This window comes from Periplaneta americana, chromosome 4 (assembly GCF_040183065.1).
Source record: "Periplaneta americana isolate PAMFEO1 chromosome 4, P.americana_PAMFEO1_priV1, whole genome shotgun sequence".
Lineage (NCBI taxonomy): Eukaryota > Metazoa > Arthropoda > Insecta > Blattodea > Blattidae > Periplaneta > Periplaneta americana.
In genome coordinates this window covers 204,869,483-204,894,705 of record NC_091120.1, presented here as the reverse complement: position 1 = coordinate 204,894,705, position 25,223 = coordinate 204,869,483, and the positions used below count along the sequence as shown (strand labels likewise).

The window sequence follows — 25,223 nt, the reverse complement described above, 5'->3', positions numbered from 1 at the left end:
AAAGTTATATAGGATACACATTGTTCATCGACTAAAATGCAGTAACAAAATTATAAATCCGAATGTTGTTTCAACAAGGAATCAAACTTAATTTCGTAACATTGCACTACAAACGTCCCCTCAGCGTTTAATGTCAGTTAAATATAACACAGCCAACATATTAATGTCATATTGAGCGTTTTTCTTATGAGCGTCAGCCTATTACATTCTTTAGGCTAGGTACCTAGTATATTTGATAGGTGCCGGTTTGAATGTAGTCTGAAATTATAAAATAAAATAAATTCCTAAATTAAATGTTCCCATGTAATGAAACAATAACACAAACTGACAGAAAAATATAGCAAATACAATGATATGAACATGTGACAAAATGTTCATCTTTAAAGATATGCTTTGCAATAAATGGCATAACAATGTTCCGGACATTTCCGCAAGAACAACTACTCGGGGCCCCAAACGTACCCAGAAAAATAATAAAGGAAATATTTTACGGGTTTGACATGACCCCCTCCCAATCGAAGACTTTTCTCAGTCCTTTGTGTATATCTGAAGATTACGAAACTGGCCATAGGTTACAATACGTAGGCTATATTCTGTTAACAGGTTTCTGAATCGGGTTAAGTGCCATAGCGCAAATTATTATTATTATATTATAGAGAAAATATTCAGGTTTAGACCAAAATTTACAGTTTATAACTTAAGCTGTTCATAATAACTATATTCGCATATTCAGAGAAATCCTAACCTCAAAGCGTTATTTTTATGTATCCAAGCACAACTATTACTTATATATTTACATTAAAAATGAATAAAAGATTCACAAATGGGCATGGCCACAAATGTTACAACACGATATTTGTTAACTGATTAAACAGTTGTATATTTTCATTTGGTTCAACCTGAGGTTAATAACAAGTGTCAGTATTTTTAATCGTCCCTTTTCCAGTTGAGCCTAACTGAATTTTCATTACTCAAAATATATTTTAGTACGTATCATTTCGGTTCAAATCCAAATCCAGATATACGTTAATCCAAAATCCTTGACATGTAAAAGCGTTAGCCTCCAGATTACTATATAAACGAAGTTAGGTTATGTTTGTTTCTCTGTGCACGGAAATGAGCATAGATCAAAAGGAGTAACGTGAGCAATACTCTCAGCATTTATTTCATAAACATGATTCTATAATTAATTCACTATATTACGAGGTCCTCTTGGGATCGTGTATCGACTCAAGTAGAATACAGTGTATGGAGCTGTTTTTTTTTCAACTAAACTCCAATAAATATGACCATCAAATACAATTTACAACCTTGTAACTACCGCATATAAAGCTTTAACTGAAAGAAATAAAAGTACTGTTTATGAGACTGGGTACTGTTGAGAGTTTATTGAATTATGGTTGATACCAATCATTTTTGTAAGTTAATTTTTGTTTAGCAGAGGAACATATTTTATCGTTAACGGAAAACATTAAAGCTGCAGCATGGGTCGTATTATTGATGTAACAAGCTGTCAACAATGAACTGATTGTTGAAATATAATTGATTAACTAGCGGACTTACTCGTGTTAATTATGTAAGCCGCACAAATCTTACATAATTAACACGAGTAAGTCCGCTAGTTAATCAATTAATTATATTCAAGTGTTAAAAGTAGTGTATGCAAGATTCAAAATGGATGATTGTTGAACTTGCATCAAGCATTCACTCAACGGCATTTATTTATTTTGCAGTTTGTAATCTTCATGTTGGTTTGCTGATGCAGAAAGCTCCGTTAAGAAAATGAGTGAGCATTCAGATTTCATTCGAGGTACATGCACAGACATGTGTCCTGCCAGAGAACGTAGACTGTAAGTACAAACCCATTTAGGCCTGCACACCTCTTCTTCCACTGGCTCATAATTATGTATGTTTTTTCTGGGTATTAACATTGCCATAGAACTTCATTGACATATTGGTCCGATAAATTACAAATAAACAAATATTTTTCAATGTATTGTTCAGTCTATAACTTATCCTACTTTGGTCTGACTTTAAGTCTAGCCGAACATTTAAAATATTACAGAAATATGAAACGTTTTCGCCATTACATCTTCAGGTCCTGAATCGTGTATTGTTTTATGAACACCTGTTTCATGATGAACAATTAAAAGGTACCGGTATGGTAGGGCCTTTACAAACTCGGAATATAAAAGCAGTTCACAACAAAATCATTGAATTTACATAACGTGTGTAAAAATTGCATGGACTTGGTATTTTGGGAACATAATATGGTGCAGTAGTTTTCCAGCGGTCAGAATAATAGCCTAGCATATTGAAGAAATAGACGAAAATCGGACGTGCCCCAACATCGTCTTTTTCACTAGTAATTCCACTCAGACTATGCAGCACTAGATACAGTATACGAAAGTATTTTAAGAAACTATAAGTTTGTCACTGTCTGTTCCAGGAGAGAGCGAGAAGGCTTGCTACACATACTGGAACTTCCAGAGGGCTGCAGACTGCACCCCCCACCAAAAGCTAACCCACAACTCACGGTGCGTTATTAGAATCACAAGGCTTGGTTAGGATACATTAAACAATAATTCTTCTTCTTCTTCTTCTTCTTCTTCTTCTTCTTCTTCTTCTTCTTATAATAATAATAATAATAATAATAATAATAATTATTATTATTATTATTATTATTATTATTATTATTATTGTTCATTTTAACTGGCAGAGTTAAGGTCATTCGGGCTTCTCTTCCACTCAATCAGTATGACAGAAAATTGCTACATTTCTATAAGCAAAACATAATTAATATAACATATCCAGGTAATACAATAGATAATAGCCTACATAATATAATACAATAACAGTTCCTTTTATCTTCTCAATACACTAATAAAATAATTATGTAATAATCGCATAATGCTAATAATAATAATAATAATAATAATAATAATAATAATAATAATAATAATAATAATAATAACAACAATGGCGGCCGGGTAGCTCAGTTGGTAGAGCAGCTGGCTACAGACTGGAAGGTCCTGGGTTCGATCCCAGGTGGTAACAGGATTTTTTTCTCGTTGGCAAACTTTCAGAACGGGCCCAAGGTTCACTCAGACTCCTATAAAATTGAGTACCGGGTCTTTCCCAGGGGTGAAAGGCAGTCAGAGCGTGGTGCCGACCACACCACCTCATTCTAGTGCCGAGGTCATGGAAAGCATGGGGCTCTACCTCCATGCCCCCCAAGTGCCTTCATGGCATGTTACGGAGATACCTTTACCTTACCTTTACAACAATAATAATAGTAATAATAATCAGATCTAAATATAATGAAATTATTAAACTCAATCATTATAATAATTATAACTTCAATTTGACTGCGTCTGTAAGAAATCGCTTAGCCTGTTCTTGTAGCTATTGTCTGGCAGCTCCTGATCTGAGGTATACAATTCCATTCACGGAGGATTGAGACTGTAAAAGAGGATAAATAGTGGGATGTTCTATGAGGAGGAATTGCTAGGATTTGGCTCTGCAGTGAACTGGTGTTTAGATTATGATTGAAGGATAAGTAGTTAAGCCAGGAACATAGATAATGGACAACGCTGGATGATGATTCTGTAGTCATCCAGTAGAGTGCAATGATTTCCATTTTATGGAACAAACCGGAAGCAGGGATAACTGGAGTAAACTTTGAAATTTGGAATTAGAACATAGATTGTGTAAGGTATCTTTGAAGAAGACTTTTAAAAAGAAACAACTTTTATTAAAGCTTTTTTATAGCTTCCACTCTTCTATTCAGGGGCAAAAAAAAAAAAAGAACTTTCACCTGTTAACTTGTGCCGCGTTCAATTAATGTTCTCTCGGAGTCACTCTTTTCACTTTTGCTTTTCCAATTGTTGCTATGGCAACATTTGCTATTTTTATTTTCTCGTGGTACAAATAGCTGGAGTAGAGTATGTTTTACACTGGAATGTTGACAGTTTAGACGCACGAACCCCAGGGAATGTGACTAACCTCTTCTAGCAGGTGCTGCTATTTTATGAACGTCCATCTTTTCCAGGTGAAGAGCTTCAGTCGCTCAGCTGCCGGTCAGCTTGCACCACGCCGTGATGAGTTGCGACCTCCTGCAGTCCTACAAAAGACAGTGCACTACTTGCTCAAAGAGTAGGTACAGCAGATTTCACACGGCATCTGGATGTATATTTATTGCCATCAAAATTATGTACAATCTGTATAATATCATTCGTTAATGATGGTCCTGTTACATTTCTGTTTTCCAGGAAATCACCCTCAACTCCATTTTACAATACTGTTAATGACTATTGCTATATACTCCACACTACGTACAATCATTCTAGTTATTTATTTACAAAAACTCTTTCCCATTAATTAAAAGAAAGAGAGAGAGAAATAACTCATCCGGCCTTAATTAAGGATGACCACGAGGATCCAGAAATTAATAGAAAATAAAAATATAATTAATTAAATATGAATATTGTTATAAAAATAAAATGTAATAGTTAAACACCATTGATTATCAATTATAAAATAAAATCTTAGAAGATGACTATAAAATTATACTTATAAATAAAAGATTTTGTTTAAAATTAGCATATCCTTAATTAAGGCCTTCTGAGTGGTATAAATAAAATTGTATAATCTGCAGGGAATCTTTAAGAATTTGCGAGATGATTTTTTGAATTTCAAAAGATGATATAATTGTTTTAAAAAATTATATGTAAATTTTTGTAAAGGCCTCCGAGCACAAAAAAATAAACCTGTCACTGACCAATTGAAGAGAGGGATGTTATACTTGGCACTAAGGTAGGGAATGCAAGGTTCATAAATGGCCCTCTTTTCCTGATGAGCTTGGTTTAGATCTCTCTCCATGCGTATAGTTGGATCTATGCTAATAGCCTTTTGTTGTTGCCTGTTTATTGCTATTATATCAGCTCTTCTGTGAGAGTCGTCTTCAGAAATGCAGTGGACCTCTTCATGAACTTGCCAATCTTATATGCATGTTGCTTAATTTTCCCTTCTCATTTTTTCTTTACTATATAGAACAATTTTCTAATTTCCCTCAATTTTCTTCCATTTACTGTTCCATACAATTTCCTATATACGAGTATGCTATGTCTACACTTAGTTTCAGTAATGCCTCCTGAATAAAAGTTTCTTGTTCTTTCATTTTTTGGGCAAAGATAGTACAATGTGAAATGCTCTTCTTTTTGATTACATAAAGAACATATATCTTTTTCTACGTTTCCTCTTCTATTTTTAACCTGCAAATTCCCAATCTCCACCACGCTAGCCCCATCCTTTCTTCCCTGTTGTTAACTTTTGTATATTCTTCCTGTCCCCATATGATTTTCATTTCTTTGTAATTTAATAATGATTTCCAACCATTTAAATTTCTAAACATTTCCCGTTTCACTATTTCGTTACTCCTCTTCATTATAATTTTACCTATCAAATTTATATTAATTTCACCAATTTCTTGCCATAACCAATTATAGTCACGACGCTGTTCTTCCCGGCGTGACTCCTCCTCTTTGCTTACGTCTTAAGAAGTGAAGGCTCTATAAAGTCTAGGTAGGTAATATCGTTCGCCATTTTTGTTCTTTCGTTGCCGAGCTACCATATGAAGAATCTATTTGCCACACTGTTAAACATTATCATGTCGTAGCTCCTATGATAATAAATCAAACGCACTGTAATTCTGCAAATAATTGAGCGGCAAATAACGTCGTGTGCTTTCTGCAAACGCCAACGAAAGAGCCAAAATGGCGGGCGATTATATTAAGTATTTATCGAGCCTTCAGAAATGAATAACGTCTTCCTCAGCGAATCACAAGACGCACACGTTTAAATGTAGCCGACGTGCAACGTAATTGGCTGCCGGAAATTAGAGCGACGGGACTATAGTTCTAAACTCCTTATATTATTTTCTAATTATTCTTTTAACCAATTAGACTTAGCTTTCATCATTTGTAGGATCTTAAATATATTTTCAAGATATCATTTTCTTGTTTTCTACATTAATATTTTCCATTAAGAAGTTGGTGTTGAATCAAGAAAAATAAACTTTCGGAAAAATGGATTTGAAAGTAAAAATGAATATTTATGTAACACATATCTATTAAAATTCTCTTCCGCTACTTTCATCTAGTAATTTCAGGGAACCAACTTTAGAACAAAAAGTTACTAGATTTGTAATCAGAAATTTGTAAAAAAAAAATGAAAAAAAAAAAAAAACAATTTTTGACAGCCCCCTTACAGTCTTAATTAAAAACAATGAAACATATTTGTAATCAAATTTGAACTAAATCTATTTGGAGAATGAAAATATACAATCTAAAGGAGTGAAATAGCCAATAAAAATTTTTCGAAAAATTTTCATGAATTTCAGAATTTCAGTGAAGTCTCCCGTTAAAGGTAGGTGCTCACTTACCAGAATGCATTCATTCAGCTCTTTCAGACTTTATTATAGCATCGCTCACTTGTCTGCAAATTTCGTGATCATCACAATTGGAGGCCTTGCAATCAACATATTGACATAGCTTTTCTTATCTCGATCTTTAGTCCCTGCAGAAATCCATCAAGATTTCTCTGACCAGAATTCTGGACGGAATCCAGTCATGTGTATATGGCCAAGTGGGCGATGCTAAGTTTAAATAGTCATCATCATCATCATCATCATCATCATCCTTCACGAATTAGGCCTCTGTAGACCTGTTTCGGCCCCATCTAGCAGTCTTCTAAAAGGTCTTCCTGGTCGACGATGTCCTCTAGGTTTATACTGCATCATAACTTTTGGGATTCTTGAATTTTCCATTCTTCTTACATGATCTAACCAATTGAATTTGTATCTGTTGATTTTTTCTTCTACTGACTCTACTTCTAATTGTTCTAAAATTTCTTCATTCCTTTTTCGGTCTAAAAGAGTATATCCTGCTGTCCTCCTGAGAAATTTCATTTCCGTTGCTTTGATTCTGTTCATGTCTCTTTTCTTTAATATCCAAATCTCACTTCCGTATAAAAGGGAGGGTAATGCTAGTGTATTACATATTTTTATTCTTGTAGATTTTTGTACTAATTTAGCTTTTAATATATTTATTATTCCTAGAATTTGTGTAAATTTGGTAATTTTCTTGTTCACATCTTTTTCATTTTGATAAGTAAGATGAGTTTAAATAGTACAAAGAATAAAACTCCGAATGTGACGAACGACTCCATTCTGGTGAGTGCCTATCTTAAGCGGTCTTCTTTCCCTGCCGTGCAACATTAACATTATAAAACAGTCAGACCCATGGTCACCCATCAGGTCATTCAACAGCGATGGTAATTTGTAGAAGGCAACGTTACTGTATTTTATGCTCGACCATGCCGAAATGTAGTAATTATACACCTGGTAGCAATCCTTTAATGCATGTCATTAAAGTACACCTATTCATTAAAGTTCAGGTTTTCGATTATTGTCGGATATGCAATCGAAAGACGAGGGAAACATCACGGAGGCTGGAAATCCAATACTGTCGCAGAAGGTTATGTTCTGTTACTATAATAATTAGCGTTAATTGTAAATAATATTCAAATAAATTCAATTTGTCATCTCGTTTTTCAATTCTAAATCAATTTCCAGGTTTTTACATTCTCTGCATTACATCAAGGTCAATGACATTGTTGCTCGGAAAAAGTCAATACTTTCGCGTCTGCGCACATCTCACAATTCACGAGCTATGAACAAGTTCACTTCCAATCTTCTGTCAGATACAAATAAAGTGAATACTTCTTAATAATTTCAAGTTAGAAATATGGTCGAGCATAAAAAGTTTATGAAACTTGCCTATAATGGTAATTAAAATGCTCGTATGAAAATTATGAAACTCGCTTGCGCTGGTTTCATAAACAAACATACTTGCGTCTTAATTACTATCATTATAGGCTCATGCATAATGTACTATAATAGTTCGGAGTAGCAGTCGATTGTCGAGGAGTAACCAGTGGCTCTCCTTGTGCAGCGTGGCCCAGCGGCAGGAAGTGGACTGGTGTGTGGTGTACGACTTCGTGTTCGACCGCCTGCGAGCCGTGCGCCAGGACTTAGTGATCCAGGGTTTGAACCCCAAGCACGGTATTATGATCCTCGAGCCCATTGTGAGGTTCCACTGCTATGCTGGTTACAGGTACGAGCATATCATACTCTGCATAGACAGTGTTTGTGTCACTCACGCTGTACCGGTATAGTGTTGTATGGCTTTCCCTTATACTGCCTCTATGCATCATTCACGCTCGATATTGTCTTCATGACTCACCTGTACTTGCTGCAGGCTGTGCTCTCAACCCGCCTCCAAGTTCGACGCAACCATCAACCACACGCACCTGCTGGAGTGTCTCACTCGTCTGCTCGTGCTGTACGACGAAGTGCAACAGTGCTGCCACGTGTCGGAGGAGAGACGCGAGATGGAGGCACTGTACCTATTGGTAGCGCTTGGCGATGGCCAGGCCCTCACGCGGGCCCTGCAACTGCCAACCAAGCTGCGGTAAGGCCGCAGATACGATCTCCTGAAACTGTAAATCACTGACATCATTTTTAACTTCCTTGATTGATGTTCTCGCTATTGTCACAATAGTAGCATTTTGCTTCGGGACTAGTTTTCATTGCATGCACAGACGATAACTGCAAGTCAACGTGAGTCACGACACGTCTCTAGACTAGACGGCATTTCGGAAGGCGGTCGGCTGCTATATGCGCTGTAGCATTTCTGGCATATGACGTCACAAGTTTGTACAGCAGAACCAATCAGAATGGTTCCAGAGTTCTGAGTGCTGAAGGTTGTTTTTATAAAATACGCTAAATTTGTCGCTCAATAATACGAAAACGGTTTGACTTTCCGTAGTATACTTTTGAAATATTTGGACAAATACCCAATGTCCCATCCCTACCTTCCCGTGGTGCAGCTGTTAGTAAGCATAATTTTACAAGCTGAACTAAAGGGAGGGGCTACTCATCCATTAGCACCGGTCAGCTTGATGAGTTAATGACTGAATTTGGTATAATTTTCCTCTATTCAATACCTAATTCCCTCTTTACCCTTTCCTATCCAGTCCTCTGACTGAACTCTTACTTTCTTCGACCCCGACGACATTAGAGCATTCGAGGCCTAGGGGTTCATTTCCCTTTCCTTCCTCCTCTTTCTACTTTTCTCCTAGTGCTGACCTGCTATGGCACTAAAATCGTCCTCCAGTGGCTTAAGGAGGGAAAGCTGGTGATCAACAAGATCTCCCAGCTAGGTCCAATGGACCCGTCGACCAACAGCAGGTGTGGTCCTCCAGATATATTGGGTGTTGTGTGTGAATGAAGTAGCCACCAAAACGTTAAAATATGGTGTTGACTTAAATTGGCTACAACTTGCCATTTCCTTGTGGCTGACCATGATAATATCTTTGAAAAATATTGGAGTGCAAGAGGTCAAATGACTTTATTGTCAAACGCCTGGCATTAGAAAACAACAACAACATATTTTTGAAAATGCACTCCCCTCAGCACTTTGTATAAGTAAGGGAAAAAAAAATTAGAGTATAAAAAAAATGCGAGGTTTTTTACTGATCGATTTCATATGGAATAGCCCATAGGAACATTTCGAAGTCTGTTGCTGAAATTCGACACAAGTTCTGAAACTGTCCCAATTCAATTCGACATAAATTATTAAGCAAGTCGATGCCTCTGTACCCATTGCGACTTTCATATAGTGGCGGTTGCCATGGTCACCTTTTATTTTATTTGTATGTTGCTCTGAACAGCAAACAAACAGCAAAGGTTTGCTTTGTCAGTCATTCATTACTCGTTCGCTATATGTGTATGCAACTCAAGTCTACCAGCCAACTAGAATAGACAGTAACAAAACAAATTAATGGATTACTTTCTTCTCAACGAACAGATTCCATCCTTCAAATGCATTTGCTGCATCTTTACCTGTTTTGATACTTGTTTCAGACGGCGTGGCGTGGTGCACACTGCACTCGTGATGTCACTGGCCATGTGGAATGGCAACTACGCACGCGTGTGCGCCCTCATTCCTCAGCTGCCCCCCCTCCTCATGTGCGCCGCCGCGCTGCAGCTGCCCAACATCAGGAGGTCAGACATGCCGGTGTTTCTGTTAGGAGATGAACCAAATCTGAGTAAACTTCTCATTTCCTTGCGAATTTAAAGCCAAATTCTACCATCTGATCGTAAAAATTATAATTCGTTTCTTTTGAAGTAGCCATTTTAAGAATCATATATTTAGATTATCTGCCATTACTCGCTATCAATCCAACATTTAAGAGATCTCAATACGCCTTCTTCTTAATGCTCTGCAATTTTATGTTCTTTCAAGAATTCCACCATCTAGCTTTATTTCCATATTTGACTGTCATTTTGCTTCATATTTCATTATTTTCTCAGCTGCACATAATTATGATTTTCTGTATTCTATACAACGATTTCTACTAAACCACTGGGTGCATTTTGTTTATATTCTGTATCTACGAGTCAATTTATCAGGGAATGATGTACATGAAATATAATAATTTTAGTACTAGTCTGTCTGTGTACAGCGATTTCTACTAAACTATTGGACGGATTTTGTTCATATTCAGTATCTACGAGTCAATTTATCAGGGAATGATGTGCATGAAATATAATAATTTTAGTACTAGTCTGTCTGTGTACAGAGATTTCTACTAAACTATTGGACGGATTTTGTTCATATTCAGTATCTACGAGTCAATTTATCAGGGAATGATGTACGTGAAATATAATAATTTTAGTACTAGTCTGTCTGTGTACAGCGATTTCTACTAAACTATTGGACGGATTTTGTTCATATTCAGTATCTACGAGTCAATTTATCAGGGAATGATGTACATGAAATATAATAATTTTAGTACTAGTCTGTCTGTGTACAGCGATTTCTACTAAACTATTGGACGGATTTTGTTCATATTCAGTATCTACGAGTCAATTTATCAGGGAATGATGTACATGAAATATAATAATTTTAGTACTAGTCTGTCTGTGTACAGCGATTTCTACTAAACTATTGGACGGATTTTGTTCATATTCAGTATCTACGAGTCAATTTATCAGGGAATGATGTACATGAAATATAATAATTTTAGTACTAGTCTGTCTGTGTACAGCGATTTCTACTAAACTATTGGACGGATTTTGTTCATATTCAGTATCTACGAGTCAATTTATCAGGGAATGATGTACATGAAATATAATAATTTTAGTACTAGTCTGTCTGTGTACAGCGATTTCTATTAAACTATTGGACGGATTTTGTTCATATTCAGTATCTACGAGTCAATTTATCAGGGAATGATGTACATGAAATATAATAATTTTAGTACTAGTCTGTCTGTGTACAGCGATTTCTACTAAACTATTGGACGGATTTTGTTCATATTCAGTATCTACGAGTCAATTTATCAGGGAATGATGTACATGAAATATAATAATTTTAGTACTAGTCTGTCTGTGTACAGCGATTTCTACTAAACTATTGGACGGATTTTGTTCATATTCAGTATCTACGAGTCAATTTATCAGGGAATGATGTACATGAAATATAATAATTTTAGTACTAGTCTGTCTGTGTACAGCGATTTCTACTAAACTATTGGACGGATTTTGTTCATATTCAGTATCTACGAGTCAATTTATCAGGGAATGATGTACATGAAATATAATAATTTTAGTACTAATCTGTCTGAGTACAGCGATTTCTACTAAACTATTGGACGGATTTTGTTCATATTCAGTATCTACGAGTCAATTTATCAGGGAATGATGTACATGAAGTATAATAATTTTAGTACTAGTCTGTCTGTGTACAGCGATTTCTACTAAACTATTGGACGGATTTTGTTCATATTCAGTATCTACGAGTCAATTTATCAGGGAATGATGTACATGAAATATAATAATTTTAGTACTAATCTGTCTGAGTACAGCGATTTCTACTAAACTATTGGGTGGATTTTGTTCATATTCAGTATCTACAAATCAGTTTATCAGAGATTGATGTATATGAAATATAATAGTTTCAGTGAACTTACAATATAGCTGGTGTCGGATGTTGCAGGCGGGCACTTCAGGTGATGTCGCATGCATACAGCTGTCGGAATCTCACATTTCCGCTGGATGCGCTGCAGTCTCTCTTGCTGTATCGCAGCTGCAAAGAGACCGCTTCGGACTGTCAGCGTCATGGCTTCACTGTGGAGGGCAGCAGCGTTGTGTTCAGCCGGGCAGCCTTCAGGGCAGATGTGCGGGGTGCCTGCCAGCAGCTGGACTGTGTGGACACAGCGCTGGAGTCCTGCAGCCTGCCCAGCCTGCTGCTGCATAGTAAGCAGTGAGACGCATCGGTCTGCAGCGCTGTGGATGTGGTGAAAAAACTGTTCAGCAAGTTGAAATCACATTACTAAGCAAGTGCTGACCCGGAAAGGACAAAACGAAGGTCTTGTTGAGGGCGGACTTTACGCTTTGGAAAAATGTAGGGTTTGTGGACTGGAAGTAAAAACCATTTGATATGTATTTTATAAATGTGATTGGTTTAAGACAAGGGTTCTCAGCTTTTTTTTTTTTTTTTTTTTTTTGAGATTGTGAGCACTATCCATATGTAATAATAAATGAGCGAGTATCATGGAATGGAATAGGTTTAATAGGCCTATAAGAATACGTAAATTATACAGGGTGTTTAAAAAATAGAGGGCATAATTTCAGGTATGTATTCCCCATATGTAGGCAATACAAAAAGTTCATTACAACATATGTCCTAAAATGTTTGGTTTCCGAGTTATGGCCTTCAAAACAGTGATATTCACCGGAAAGGTTTTCTTTCCGCAGTTAGTTGCCTTTACAGCAGATGTTCAAAATGTCCACCTCTTGCTTGAATACAGGCCTCATATCGATGTCTCATGGCCCTGCGAACACGATCCCAAATTCTAGGAGTATTGCGTATTTCCTCACAATCTGCCACAATTCGATTCCAAAGGGATTCTATGTCAGGCACCGGAGACGAATACACCAATGATTTTAAATAGCCCCACAAATAGAAATCGATAGGGTTCAAATCAGGTGAGCGTGGAGGCCAAGCAATTGGGCCACCTCTACCTATCCGTCGATCAGGGTACTTCTCCTGGTACGAACGATGAGCCAGCGCAGCATTGCCGTCTGCCTTACCGTACATGAAGTGCACTTCTGCCACCTGATTTGAGTACATGTCGCACACTACGACGCCAAACACAACACTCAATGTATCCTTCGTCTCGGAATTAACTGTCAGAGTGTCCTCTGTTTATATCTTCTGTCACGACACCTACCTGCGGGAAGAAAAACGTTCCAGTGAATATCACTGTTTTGAAGGCCATAACTCGGAAACCAAGCATTTTCGGACACATGTTGTAATGAACTTTTTGTATTGTCTACATATGGGGAAAACATATCTGTAATTATGCCTTCTATTTTTGAAACACCCTGTATAAATGAAATTAATTAATTAATTAATTAAAAAACTTACTAGAATAATGATATCCTTGAACTTGAATGTTAATTCGCTTATAGCTATATGTCTGTGGCCGGGAGGAAAAAGGTCTTAAGTAAAAATTTTATACTTTTCAGGAAAGCAGTAGAAAGATTAAAATTGGTGTCAATTATAGAGTTTTTTTAATTAAGACGTTTTTCCTGGATATCATTTGTTTACATTTCTTCTAAAATAGGTAATGTTGTTCATTTAACAATTTTCTTGATTATTTCCAAAAATAGCCGCACTTAAGCACTTTTAAGATTAGAACCCAAACTGAGTAGAAGGGACTATTAAACATAAGACCTTTTTAATGTTAAAAATAAATGAGAAATGTAAATTATTAGGAATGCAAAATGGGTCTTAAACAAATATAGGACTGTTTACCCTAGTGCTTAAAGTTTTAAAAGGAAAGGGCATCAGTATGTGATAAAATGGCTAAAATACAAGTTAGACCTTTTTAATAGGGAAGCATGGAAAGTAAACATGTGATGGTTTGTAAGGAATAAAGTATTTATTCTGTGTGTGCTCGATTCAAAAAGTACTTAGGAGATTTGGTAAGGCTGTATAAATCCAGTCAGGAGTCTTATTTGACTTCAGCCGTTTTACCAGATTGTAGAGAATTGTTTCCGCTTTCAGAATATATAAAAATCTTATTTTCAAAAAAATTGACTTAAGACCTTTTTCTTCCTGGCCACAGATGTAAACAGTCCTGCAGATGTGATTTAGTTAATCATGGTCGTGTTAAGTGAAATCCCCCCCCCCCCGCGTATGTAAGTTGTTCCTAGCATAGCCGGATATTTGAGAGAAACATTCTGCCATATTTGGAGCCTTTTTGTATCCTCTGCTCCCCAAAACCTATTATTTTTCCTTTTGAAACAAATATTTCAGAGCTGAAAAAGACTGGAGATCTATCAGTTCAAGTTCCTCACGAGCAGCCATATTATTTTCTTGAATACCCTTGATTTCTCTGTGTAAATCCACAATGAATTGAAAGGGATTATATACCATGAAGTATGAGAAGCCCTACCAGATCTGTAAGATATAATGGATGGATAGGAACACTCTTTGTTCCAGCTCGTACATCAAAGATAAGTTAAAGACAGAACGAACTATTATATTACTACAATCTAGTATATACAGTCACGAAGCTCAATACGTAATAAATATGCATCCATAGATAGTTGCTAACCACTAGGATCGCTAATATCGCCTCATTACAGACAATGCGATATAGTACCGGCACATTCTACTGTTCCTAGCACCTCACTGTTTATACTAGACTGTGATATTATTAAGATTTTGTTGATAAACAAAGTTTGAATAAAAAAAAAATGACCTCAGGAGCGTTCTTGCTCGCGTTCCATGACGAGAGCACCAAATGTCATTAAAAGAGCACAACAATGCTCGCGAGCACCAGGTTGAAAATGCCTGATTTAAGATTTAAATTGTTTGATGATGATAATAATAATAATAATAATAATAATAATAATATCAACAACAACTATATATTTGGCCATTAAACATATATGTATGAGGGGGATCCAGGAAATAACGACCGTTCGCGCATACCCGCCGCGCAGCTGACTCCCCTTCCTTGTTTGAAGGTCAACTGGCTTCCTTAACATGTGTTCTCATAATGTTGTGAGTACTGGTTGCAACAAGTCGCCATTGTGCATTTTGTGTTACTTCAAAATGAACGACGTGATTGATAATTCCGCCGACTGTGAGGTGAGGAGTGTGATTCGATTTTTGAATGCCCGACATTTGAAACCTGCAGAAATTTACCAGCAATTGAAAGAAGTGTATGGTGATGAAAGAAATGTGAGAAAATGGTGCGAAATGTTCAACAATGGGCGAACAAATGTCCACGATGAAACTCGACCCGGATGCCCATCACTCATCACAGAAGACCTGAAGACTAAAGTGAACGACAGAATCTTGCAAGACAGGCGCACATCACTCGACGAATTGCATATTGTCTTTCCTGACATTTCTCGTTCTTTGCTTGGTGAAATTGTGTCGCAACATCTTGGCTACCACAAAATCTGTGCACGATGGGTTCCACGGCAACTGAGTGACCAACACAAAACTCAGAGAATGGCTTCAGCATTGACATTCTTGATGCGATATCACACAGATGGAGACGCCTTTCTTGATCAAATTGTGACTGGTGATGAGACCTGAGTGTCTCACAACACCCCAGAGACCAAGGGCCAATCACGCCAGTGGCATCATCCCTCATCACCCAAGAAACCGAGAAAATTCAAACAGACTCTCTCAACACAAAAAGTCATGGCTACTGTCTTTTGGGATCGCAAAGGTGTTCTTTTGCTGGATTTCATGCCAAAAGGCACTACGATCAATGCAAATCGTTATTGTGAGACTTTATGAAAACTACAGCGAGTCATCCAAAACAAGAGGTGAGGAATGCTTTCGAGAGGAGTTGTGTTTCTTTTCGACAACGCCCGCCCGCACACTGCTGCTTCAACTCGAGAATTGCTGGATCAATTCGGTTGGGAAATCTTTGATCATCCGCCCTATAGTCCAGACCTTGCTCCTAGCGATTTTCACCTTTTCACTAAGCTGAAAGACTTTCTGGGTGGTACGCGTTTTGGAAGTGATGAAGAGTTGAAGAAGACAGTGGACACCTGGCTTAATGAACTGGCGGCAGAGGAGTATAACACGGGAATTCTAAAGCTAGTGAACAGATACGACAAATGTTTAAATGTAGGTGGTGATTAGAGAAGTAAAGGAAGCTTCAGTTATGTAACAGACTTTGTTTTTTCAAATAAATACATTTTTTTTAATTATTACAACAAAACGGTCGTTATATCCTGGATCCCCCTCGTAACAGGCCATAGCATATATATTGAAAAACTCTTCTACACTATAATCTCAGAGTCAATAAAAATCTTTTACTGATGAACTATAAATTATTTAAATGAAATAAATAATACTGGACAAGCTGGAAGATCTTTCAAACATGTTACAAGGAACATATCACAACCATAACTAAGTCACTCTACAATTCAACCTATGCAGAACAAATCACAAACCCAAAGCACAACTGCAGCAACATAGAAACTCACATGAAAACATTCAACCAAAACATCAGAAATCTGATACCCTAGAACAGTACGAAATTTTTACACACAAAAAAACACCCACAACACATCCTCATCACCCAATTGAATTTCAGAACACACACCCTTTCCCATACAACACTACCGATCATCAATTATCCATCATAAAGGAAGCCAGAAGATAATGCGAGAACTTGTTACAATTCAGAGGATGATAGAAATTACATCGAAAACAATCAGGTAAAATAACACCACAATTTAAACATTAACAAAGTGAAGTTGTTATTTAATTTAAATAACTTCATAGGGCTAAACTAGCACAGATTTATACAAATCTGGCTTTCAGGTATAGCTCCCTATGAAACTGACTTGAATAATTTAAGAGAAAAATTGTTCCGGGACCGGGTATCGAACCCAGAACCTTGGCTGAGCGCGCCAACAAACTACCGACTGAACTACCCAGGAGCTTTACCAGACCCAGACTCAATGCTGGGTCTCAGACATCTTGCAAACCCACTTCGGGTATGTGGATAAAAAAGGGATAATTGAGCCTGGGTCTGGTAGAGTTCCTGGGTAGCTCAGTCGGTAGAGCGTTGACGCGCTCAGCCAAAGGTTCCGGGTTCGATACCCGGCCCCGAAACAATTTTTACCTTGAAATGATTCTAGCGCAGAGACAGTTCCTCGTACTCAGCTTGTATACATTCAAATGTTTACAGCTCTCTCCTCAGACACACCAACATAACTTTGGTGATATACGAAAGTTTCACGCTACGCCTTGGATATACGAATCTATGACAAGTTAGGTTACTTTATGCTTTTATTATGCCTTTGTATATTACGAATCTGTGCAGGATTTTCAAGCCATGATCAAAGGCTGGTGATTTTTTGTTTTGTGATGTTGTCAGTACTGGTCTGTAATAAGGTAGTGCATTATCTAGGGGTAGTGTCATGAATGAATCTATGGTGGTGTAATGGCGGATTTTCACTTCCGAAATCAGCAGAACTAACTGTGCGCTAGTTTCAGTCTTTATAGTTCATCCGTGAGATGTAAGTGTTAAAAGAGTGTAATCAAGAATTTAAAGAATCTTTTAACAGAACCTTTAAAATTGGTACTCTGTATTAGGTAGGCCTACTATTTTACACAGATTAATATAGAAATATATTCTCTGTTTTTGTCTACAAATGAATGTTACTAAAAATTAGATCTTATTCTAATATAGGCCTAATGACCAAACACATCTGATTTCCGTTTACTTACGTAAACGTGATTTATGTACTTGTAGATGTAGTAGGCCTACACAGATGAGACAGTCGAAATTGAAAGATCTTCCTTCACCAATAATTGTCTACATGATGCAGTAGCTAGAAACGAAGTTCTAATTCTGATTGCCTTCTTTTGTAATACGAGTAGCCTACATCCTTGGAACCACTAATATTTCGCCGTAACAAAATTCCATAATTTAAAAAGAATATACATCTAAACAATTTACTACAGAGCTCTTAGCTGCAAGTCAAGTTACTATTAATTAAAGGATAAAAAAAATTGAAGCTTAACAGCATGATAAGATTTCTGGTTATGTCTGAGACCAACAGTAAGATATCTGAAATCAGAAGTACAGACTGACACCGAAAGAGACGTGTTTACTGAAGGGGCTCTGTTACCTTTGAGAATAAATGCTCAGATGGGATTGGGAAAGGCAATCCCAATTGTAGGCTAGAACAAAAGACCGCATGACGTGATATGATTCAATGACTGAAGGAGAAATTTCATTCTCCCTGTGACATAATTTAAGGGGGTGAGGGGTGAAATTTCTATTTTCCACAATTTCGAAAAATTGCATAAATGACCAAACATACAGTACCGGTACATACTTTAAAAATAATTAACAATTCTGCGGTAGGCATAAGTATCAAATAGGCCATGAATACACGTGATTTGTTACAAAAAATCCTAATGAAGAATATTTTAATTTCCATTCAGTCTGAACTTTGACTTCATTTAATCAACAGATCCCCCAAGAGATTAATAAAATCAGGTACCTTGGACTAGATTTTAATTTTCTGAAATACAAGTAGTGTTTAACGAGTGACAACGCATGTATAAGCTACAGCGACAATTAGCAAAAAATACTTTAATATTGTTATTGCATAATCATTCATTGTCCCGGTAGAATTATAATTTCGTGAAATATTAATCGGCTCCTAATACCGTTTGAAAGAGTGGCATTTTATAAAAATTGCCACATTATGAAACAAAAACATTCGTAATTATAGCCAATATCTACGTATTTACGTAGGCCTACAGCGTACGTTTGTTTCTCGTATTAATTTTTTTATAGTCTTCTGGGGCTGCGATAATTTTCTAAAATAACTATAATTTTAAATCACATTATCCTTGACTCTGTATATCTGAATAATGATAAGATGAGATGATATTGAAAAAAATATTGGAACCAATTGTTGTCTATGTCATTCTAACATTATTGTTAGGCCTAAGTAGCTTATGCCTGAACTGCAAAATGTTGATATTCGGTCTTTAAGTCTGAATGTATCTAACACGAAATTCTCGCCCACAATTAAAATCTGATGAAAAATTAAACTTATTGTTAAAGAAAACACACAATATAAATGGGCGATATACCGGTAGGCTACAATATTAAAGTAAGACCTTAAGGTACGTAAAATCATGTTGAGTCGGCCAAAGTAAACAAAACACGATGACTAACCAAATTTTACCAAATATGCTCAAAATGAGAACCATTCACAGCCAAACAATGTCCAAGTCTATCACGAAAACAGTCTATTGTAAATATGAGATGGAATAGTCAGTCATACTGTAAGAAAGACTAGGGACTATTTCCGTGATAGACTGGGATATTGTTTAGCTGTGAATGATTCTCATTTTGAGCATCTGTTGTCAGGTTTGGTAGTCACAGTGTTTTGTTTATTTTCGTGGCCTACTCAACATGATTTTACATATTTAACTTATTTGCCTCAAGTATAAAGTCCACGAAAGGAGTTCAATAAATTGTTAAAAGACATGAAACTGATGAATGAGTAGAATTTCTACGTATTCATACGTACAATTTAATGGAGATTCGGAATATGTAAATTTTAATATAGGATGCCATTTAAAAAAATAAAAGTTTACTGTCACACTTTGCATACCTGAGTAACTAACTTTTTTGGAACACTGGTATCATATTGTATGGTCTATCTCAAACAGCTTTTCTATAAAACTTTTTTTTTTTGTAAAAGTAAAATTTAAAAAAGTTATTAGCAATATTCCAAACTTATTCTTCACCCTGTAGGAAGATGACCTTCAAAACGGCATAACAGTACCATGTAGACACAAAATGTTCATGCATCTTACTTGAACACGCGTTTTAAACTTGCTTTTTTCATTATTCTTCCCACATTGTATGTGTATGCGCACTGTGAACTGTGTAGATGCAACTTTAGAATTGCTTGGCGGTCAACATGCGTAATTGTATGCACTGGAGTGATGGAAATTCCACTGAAATGGAAGTAGGCCTATACGAATTTTCGGTGAAACTTCGCTATCCCCCCCCCCCATACTATATTATCTAGTGTTCGTAAATGATCTTGTCTCTCTAATAAAAGATGTACGGGTAGGTCATCCCATATTATTTGCAGAGGACACAAGTATAGTAATTACAGCCAATAACCCCAACACATTCCAATCTTCAATAGAGGCAATTCTCCTCAAAATATGTGATTGGTTCTCAGCCAATCTGTAACAAAACTAACATAATACAATTTAAATCCTGCCCAAATTCAATCTCGCAAATTTCAAGTGCAACAATTAACAACAGATCACTATTAGAAACAACATCCAAATTTCTTGGCTTACAAATCGATAATACATTAAACTGGAAAAATCATATTAAAGAAATTACTCCCAAACTAAGTTTAGTATGATGATAGATGAGTGGAACAAAGAAAAATTCTCTTCGGCACCAGCATTTGAACCTGGGTTTTCAGCTCTACGTGCCACCACAAGGGTCTAGACTTTGTAATAGCCTACTATTAAGATTTTTTATATGTTCCATATTCTAACTGTGAAGCAATGTATGAATACCATGAAATGTAAATAAATACAATATAATAATACAATCCACATGGGACAGAAAAACTACTTAAATAATTTTCACACTCCTTGGCCTCATAATCACTTAAAAATCCCCTGAACTAACCCACTAACCTTATCAGTTGTCACATACCTCGGCTTAATGTCACTCAGCTATCCTATCATTTAACCCATCTAAACCATAGAGAAACTTAAATCACACTTCAGTCCCATGTGTGGTGTAGATGATATGGAAGCTTGGCCGAATTCTCATTCTCTTAACTGTAAAAATGTTATACTCTTAATGAAGTAAACATTGAGATAAATTTATATTGTATTCGTATATTTACCATAGCACAAAATCGATAATTTGTAGAAACTCTTTGTTTATGAAAAACAGCTTTAATGCAGACATTGAAGTTAGTAATGATGATCCACAACTATTGTCTATGTTTTTTCTGAATTTAGTTTAAGTCGAAATTTGTGTTCATGTCCAAATTGAATGGAGATAATCGTTAATTTTAATTATTTTGTCAATAATGTAGTTCATATGTAGTTGAAGGTCGTCTGAGCACAGATGAGGCGTGCACTTCCAAAACCCTCTAAATCGATTTGAGCAAATTTTTCAGGAAACAAAAAAAACTTTCACTGCTTTTGTTTTTATTTTGAAATGACTGATTTTTTTCTGGTGAACTTAACTTGAAAGTAGAAAACATAAATATAATTTTTCATATAAATATTATAAACCATATTGCCAAAAATTAATGTTCCTTTTTGTATTTAGTGGGTTTTGGAACTCAATCTTTATTTAGAGGATATTGGAAAAGTAACTATTTTTCAAATGACTTTTTTCACTATATGTAGAGCTATTCTGAGCATTATTAATATATAGGTCAATAGAGTGCATTAATCCTTACTATAAAGGGATAAAAAAAATAATTTTAGTGAAAAAGTGGATTTAGAGGGTTTTGGAACTGTGCGCCTCAGATGGTGTTAGAAATATTTTAAAGATTTTAATATGTCGTTTGTATAACGCAGCTGTATGCAGTATGGAAGACCTTTCCTACCCAGACCGCCTCACCAATCTGGCAATAGAGGCGTTTGGACAGAGCATATCACGTGCACTGAAGTTGCTGGACAGCAAGGCAAAGGCTGACCTGCAGCAAGTGTGCACATACCTGCAGGAGTCAGTGCAGCAGGTGGCTCCAACACTCGCCAACAGCCTGACAGCAAAGCTGCTGCATCACGTCAGAACAGTGTTTGGGGAGAAGGACGTGGCGACAGCCGTAGCGTGCTCTATCCTCCACCCGGAACTCACTCGCCTCGAAGACACACGGGATGTTCTGCACTTCAACATGCTGGACCGCTACTACCACCTGCCGTGCAATGTGCTGGGGGCACTGCACCAGTTGCCCAAGCTACGAGTGGTGCGCTACAGCGTCTCTGCCCACACCACTGTGCCGCACCTCCCTGCTTCCCTGGAGGAGCTGCATCTGCGCAACTGCGACGATTCTGTGATACAGAGGCTGGTGCTGTCCAGCCCGCGACTTCGCATCCTCAACGTGCGGTACTCTTATGTGACAGACGCAGCTGTGCCGGCCATTCTGCAGCTGCAAGAGCTACAAGAGCTGAACGTGTCTTACACACGCATTACAACAGACGGCCTCAACACACTTCTGGAAGGTCTATCTCCGTCCTTGCATGGCTTTGCCTGTTCAAATTTTGGCCCCTCTCATCTCCTCATCCTGGCACAGCGCTTTCCGGACCTCCAGTCATTGTCACTGTCCGGTCACGATCCCTGCAGTCTCCTGCCACTCCAGCAACTGAAGCACCTGCGCAGACTGTCACTGGAGCACTGCAGATTCGATGTAGTTCACCAGCTGCTGCGAGCCGCATGCTTCTCACTGGACCACCTCGAACTTAGCGACGTGGAAGACGCGGACCTGGCAGTCATTGCAGAGCTCTGCCCCGCGCTTCGCTGCCTCCACTTCATTTCCTGGGACTCGCGCGACTCTCAACATTCTCTGCCTCAGTTGCCGTCCATACGCTGCCTCGTGCTGATGGTGAGGCACGAGGGCTTGGCAGAGCGCATTGTATCCCGCTGCATCAACCTCAAGAGACTCTACATGCCCTGCTCCTCGACCCCCAAACTGTTGAATCGTCTGGTGGCCCTGCCCCGCCTGCAGCAGCTGAATGTCAATATTGGGATGCAAGCCGGTGCGATCATCCAGTTTGGCAAGCGGCATGCGGTTGTCATAGCGGTCCACCTCCTGCAGGATCGGAAAGTGCTGCTCCAAATGAGCTATCCAATCACAGAGCCTTACAATCAGATAGTCAACAAGGCACGACTAAATGTGACACAATATCCATTTATCACGCGTGTAGAATGACACGTCACAGCTAATACCAGGAGCACGACGTGCTTCAAGCTGAAGAACTCATTTGCTCAAAACAACCAGCAGATAGGGTGGGGGGAGAGGAAGAGTGCCTGCCTCCTGCAACCCAACAGAAGAGTTCCTGATCCTCGCACTCAGGGTTCAATGCTAGGGTGGCATTCTCTCGTAAAATAACTCGTTTTGAAATCTTCAAATAAGTATGACTAGTTCAGCTGTTACAGAGGTACAGCCAAGCAACATACATTTCATAATGTGCAGAAACCAAATTTTCCTGGCAGTCAGACTGGAGTGAGGTTCAAGTTATGTAGATCAATGATATCATTCACGACTCGCTAGGTTTTGCATGTAGCCTGGCTATATCCTATTTTATTGCGAATAAAAATATCAAATTTCGGTATAAAGATCTGCATAAATTCCTTGTTATCTCACATTTAAAAATTAAAACTTTTCGACTCTCTTCGTGCTAAATACATTACTGTATATTCCTACAAAGACTAGAAGTCTCTATTGTCGAGGAAATGTTAAGTTCTTTATAGCCTACATTTTAACAACACTTACAGTTTTCTATCGGCACTTATATTGTGTTTAGAGAAAATTCTGTAACAGTCTGCCATTCTGTGATGAAAGAGTAATGGAACGGAGAAAAATTCTCTCCAGCGCCGGGATTTCTACGTGCTGATGCTTTATCCACTAAGCCACACCGGATACCCACCCCGGCGCCGGACAGAATCATCTCAGTTTTAAGTTCCAACTCTTGGGTTCCCCCTAGTGGCCGCCCTCTGCACTACGTCATAGATGTCTATGAATGTAGGACTGAAGTCCACACATGTGCTGAGGTGCACTCGTTATGAGTGACTAGTTGGCCGGGATTCTGTCCGGCGCCGGGGTAGGTATCCGGTGTGGCTTAGTGGATAAAGCATCAGCACATAGAGCTGAAAACCCGGGTTCAAATCCCAGCGCCAGAGAGAATTTTTCTCTGTTCCATTACTCTTTCATCGTATGATGACGCAGAATATCTGCATGAAATATCATATGTACTTCGGTACATTAAAATAATATATATGCCATTCTGTGGTTGAGTAATATTAATTGACACCATGAAACATTCAAGCTATTTCTACTTTATATTTGTATATAAAGTCGTATGCAATCCGTTTTGAATATAAGATTCAAAATTCTGCGTTGAAGTAGGGTTTGAATGTTAAATCCAAAATTCTGCACATTAATATTCTTCTCTGGTGATTATACATTAAAATTTCGTAAAAAAAAAAATCAAAGTTCCTCTTAAAAATAGTGTTTTCGAATAATTTCGTGCTAAAAACAAACATTTCCCATATACACAAAATTTCGTTTTATTTCGCCAGTTTAAACTTACGATATTTTGACAATAAAATGTTTCTTTTTATTAGGTAAAAATTATTTCGCGACTCTGTAGTTTGCGAGAACTACACATCTCTAGCAATCATCCAGTTTAATTATTTACACGCAGCTGTGACAGCCACCCTACTCTAACTGCCGTAACCAATCACAGAGGCTGCCTGGACAAGCTGAACTACTCCATGCTTCTCTAACAATGTTCCTATTAGGTTGTGTGAGTGTGCATTTAACTGAACTCCTGTTATGTACAAGAACATTACAGTTTTGCTCACAGCAGAGAGTTTATTTTGAAAAAACTGCTGGAAGCTTTGTGAAGTATTGAACAGTAATATGTTAACATTTCTGTAAAAACATTTTATGAGTGAGATTTCTTGAACGCCAAAGAGAATTTGTACAATGAAGAGATTTCTTACATACAATTGTGCCAATTGTGTCTGAGCGGCTAGTGACAGAGATTTACTCTTATTATTGCAGTGTTCATATCAGTTCATAAAATTCATTTGTCACTCATTTCAACTAATCTTACTTGAAATACAGGCAGAGTTGTACATGCGAGGAGTAAGGAGGGATAGAAATACAGTACAACTTGGTTATAACGACATCCAAGGGACATTAAAAATTATACGATGAAAGAGTAATGGAACGGAGAAAAATTCTCTCCGGCGCCGGAATTTGAACCCGGGTTTTCAGCTCTACGTGCTGACACTTTATCCAC

The 25,223-nt window shown here is 37.4% G+C and overlaps 2 protein-coding genes and 1 long non-coding RNA gene across 9 annotated transcripts; 2 read left to right on the top strand and 1 right to left on the bottom strand.

Moving 5' to 3' along the window:
• The first annotated feature begins 44 nt into the window (after positions 1 to 44).
• On the top strand, positions 45 to 15,353 carry LOC138698674 (SAC3 domain-containing protein 1). 6 transcript variants are annotated; one of them, XM_069824842.1, is made up of 8 exons: positions 48 to 616; positions 1,734 to 1,850; positions 2,450 to 2,537; positions 4,052 to 4,155; positions 8,013 to 8,174; positions 8,319 to 8,531; positions 9,986 to 10,126; positions 12,123 to 15,353. In XM_069824842.1, exons 2-8 carry the CDS (start codon positions 1,783 to 1,785, stop codon positions 12,391 to 12,393), a joined length of 1,047 nt encoding a protein of 348 aa, XP_069680943.1. In that variant the 5' UTR covers positions 48 to 616; positions 1,734 to 1,782; the 3' UTR covers positions 12,394 to 15,353. The 6 variants fall into 6 exon arrangements, with proteins under 6 accessions (XP_069680945.1, XP_069680943.1, XP_069680942.1 ...); XM_069824841.1 differs by having other exon boundaries at positions 48 to 986; XM_069824839.1 differs by having other exon boundaries at positions 48 to 1,418.
• LOC138698676 (uncharacterized) lies at positions 3,733 to 8,429 on the bottom strand. The gene is made up of 2 exons (XR_011331922.1): positions 8,304 to 8,429; positions 3,733 to 4,123 (listed from the first exon to the last, which is right to left on the bottom strand). It is a non-coding gene; the product is annotated as an uncharacterized lncRNA (long non-coding RNA).
• A 2,210-nt stretch (positions 15,354 to 17,563) lies between the features above and the next one.
• LOC138698672 (uncharacterized) lies at positions 17,564 to 25,223 on the top strand. Of its 2 annotated transcripts, none has more exons than XM_069824832.1 (2): positions 17,564 to 17,692; positions 21,774 to 25,223. In XM_069824832.1, the coding sequence occupies exon 2, from the start codon at positions 21,785 to 21,787 to the stop codon at positions 23,123 to 23,125; it is 1,341 nt and encodes a 446-aa protein (XP_069680933.1). In that variant the 5' UTR covers positions 17,564 to 17,692; positions 21,774 to 21,784; the 3' UTR covers positions 23,126 to 25,223. The 2 variants fall into 2 exon arrangements, with proteins under 2 accessions (XP_069680933.1, XP_069680932.1); XM_069824831.1 differs by lacking the exon at positions 17,564 to 17,692 and adding an exon at positions 18,179 to 18,681.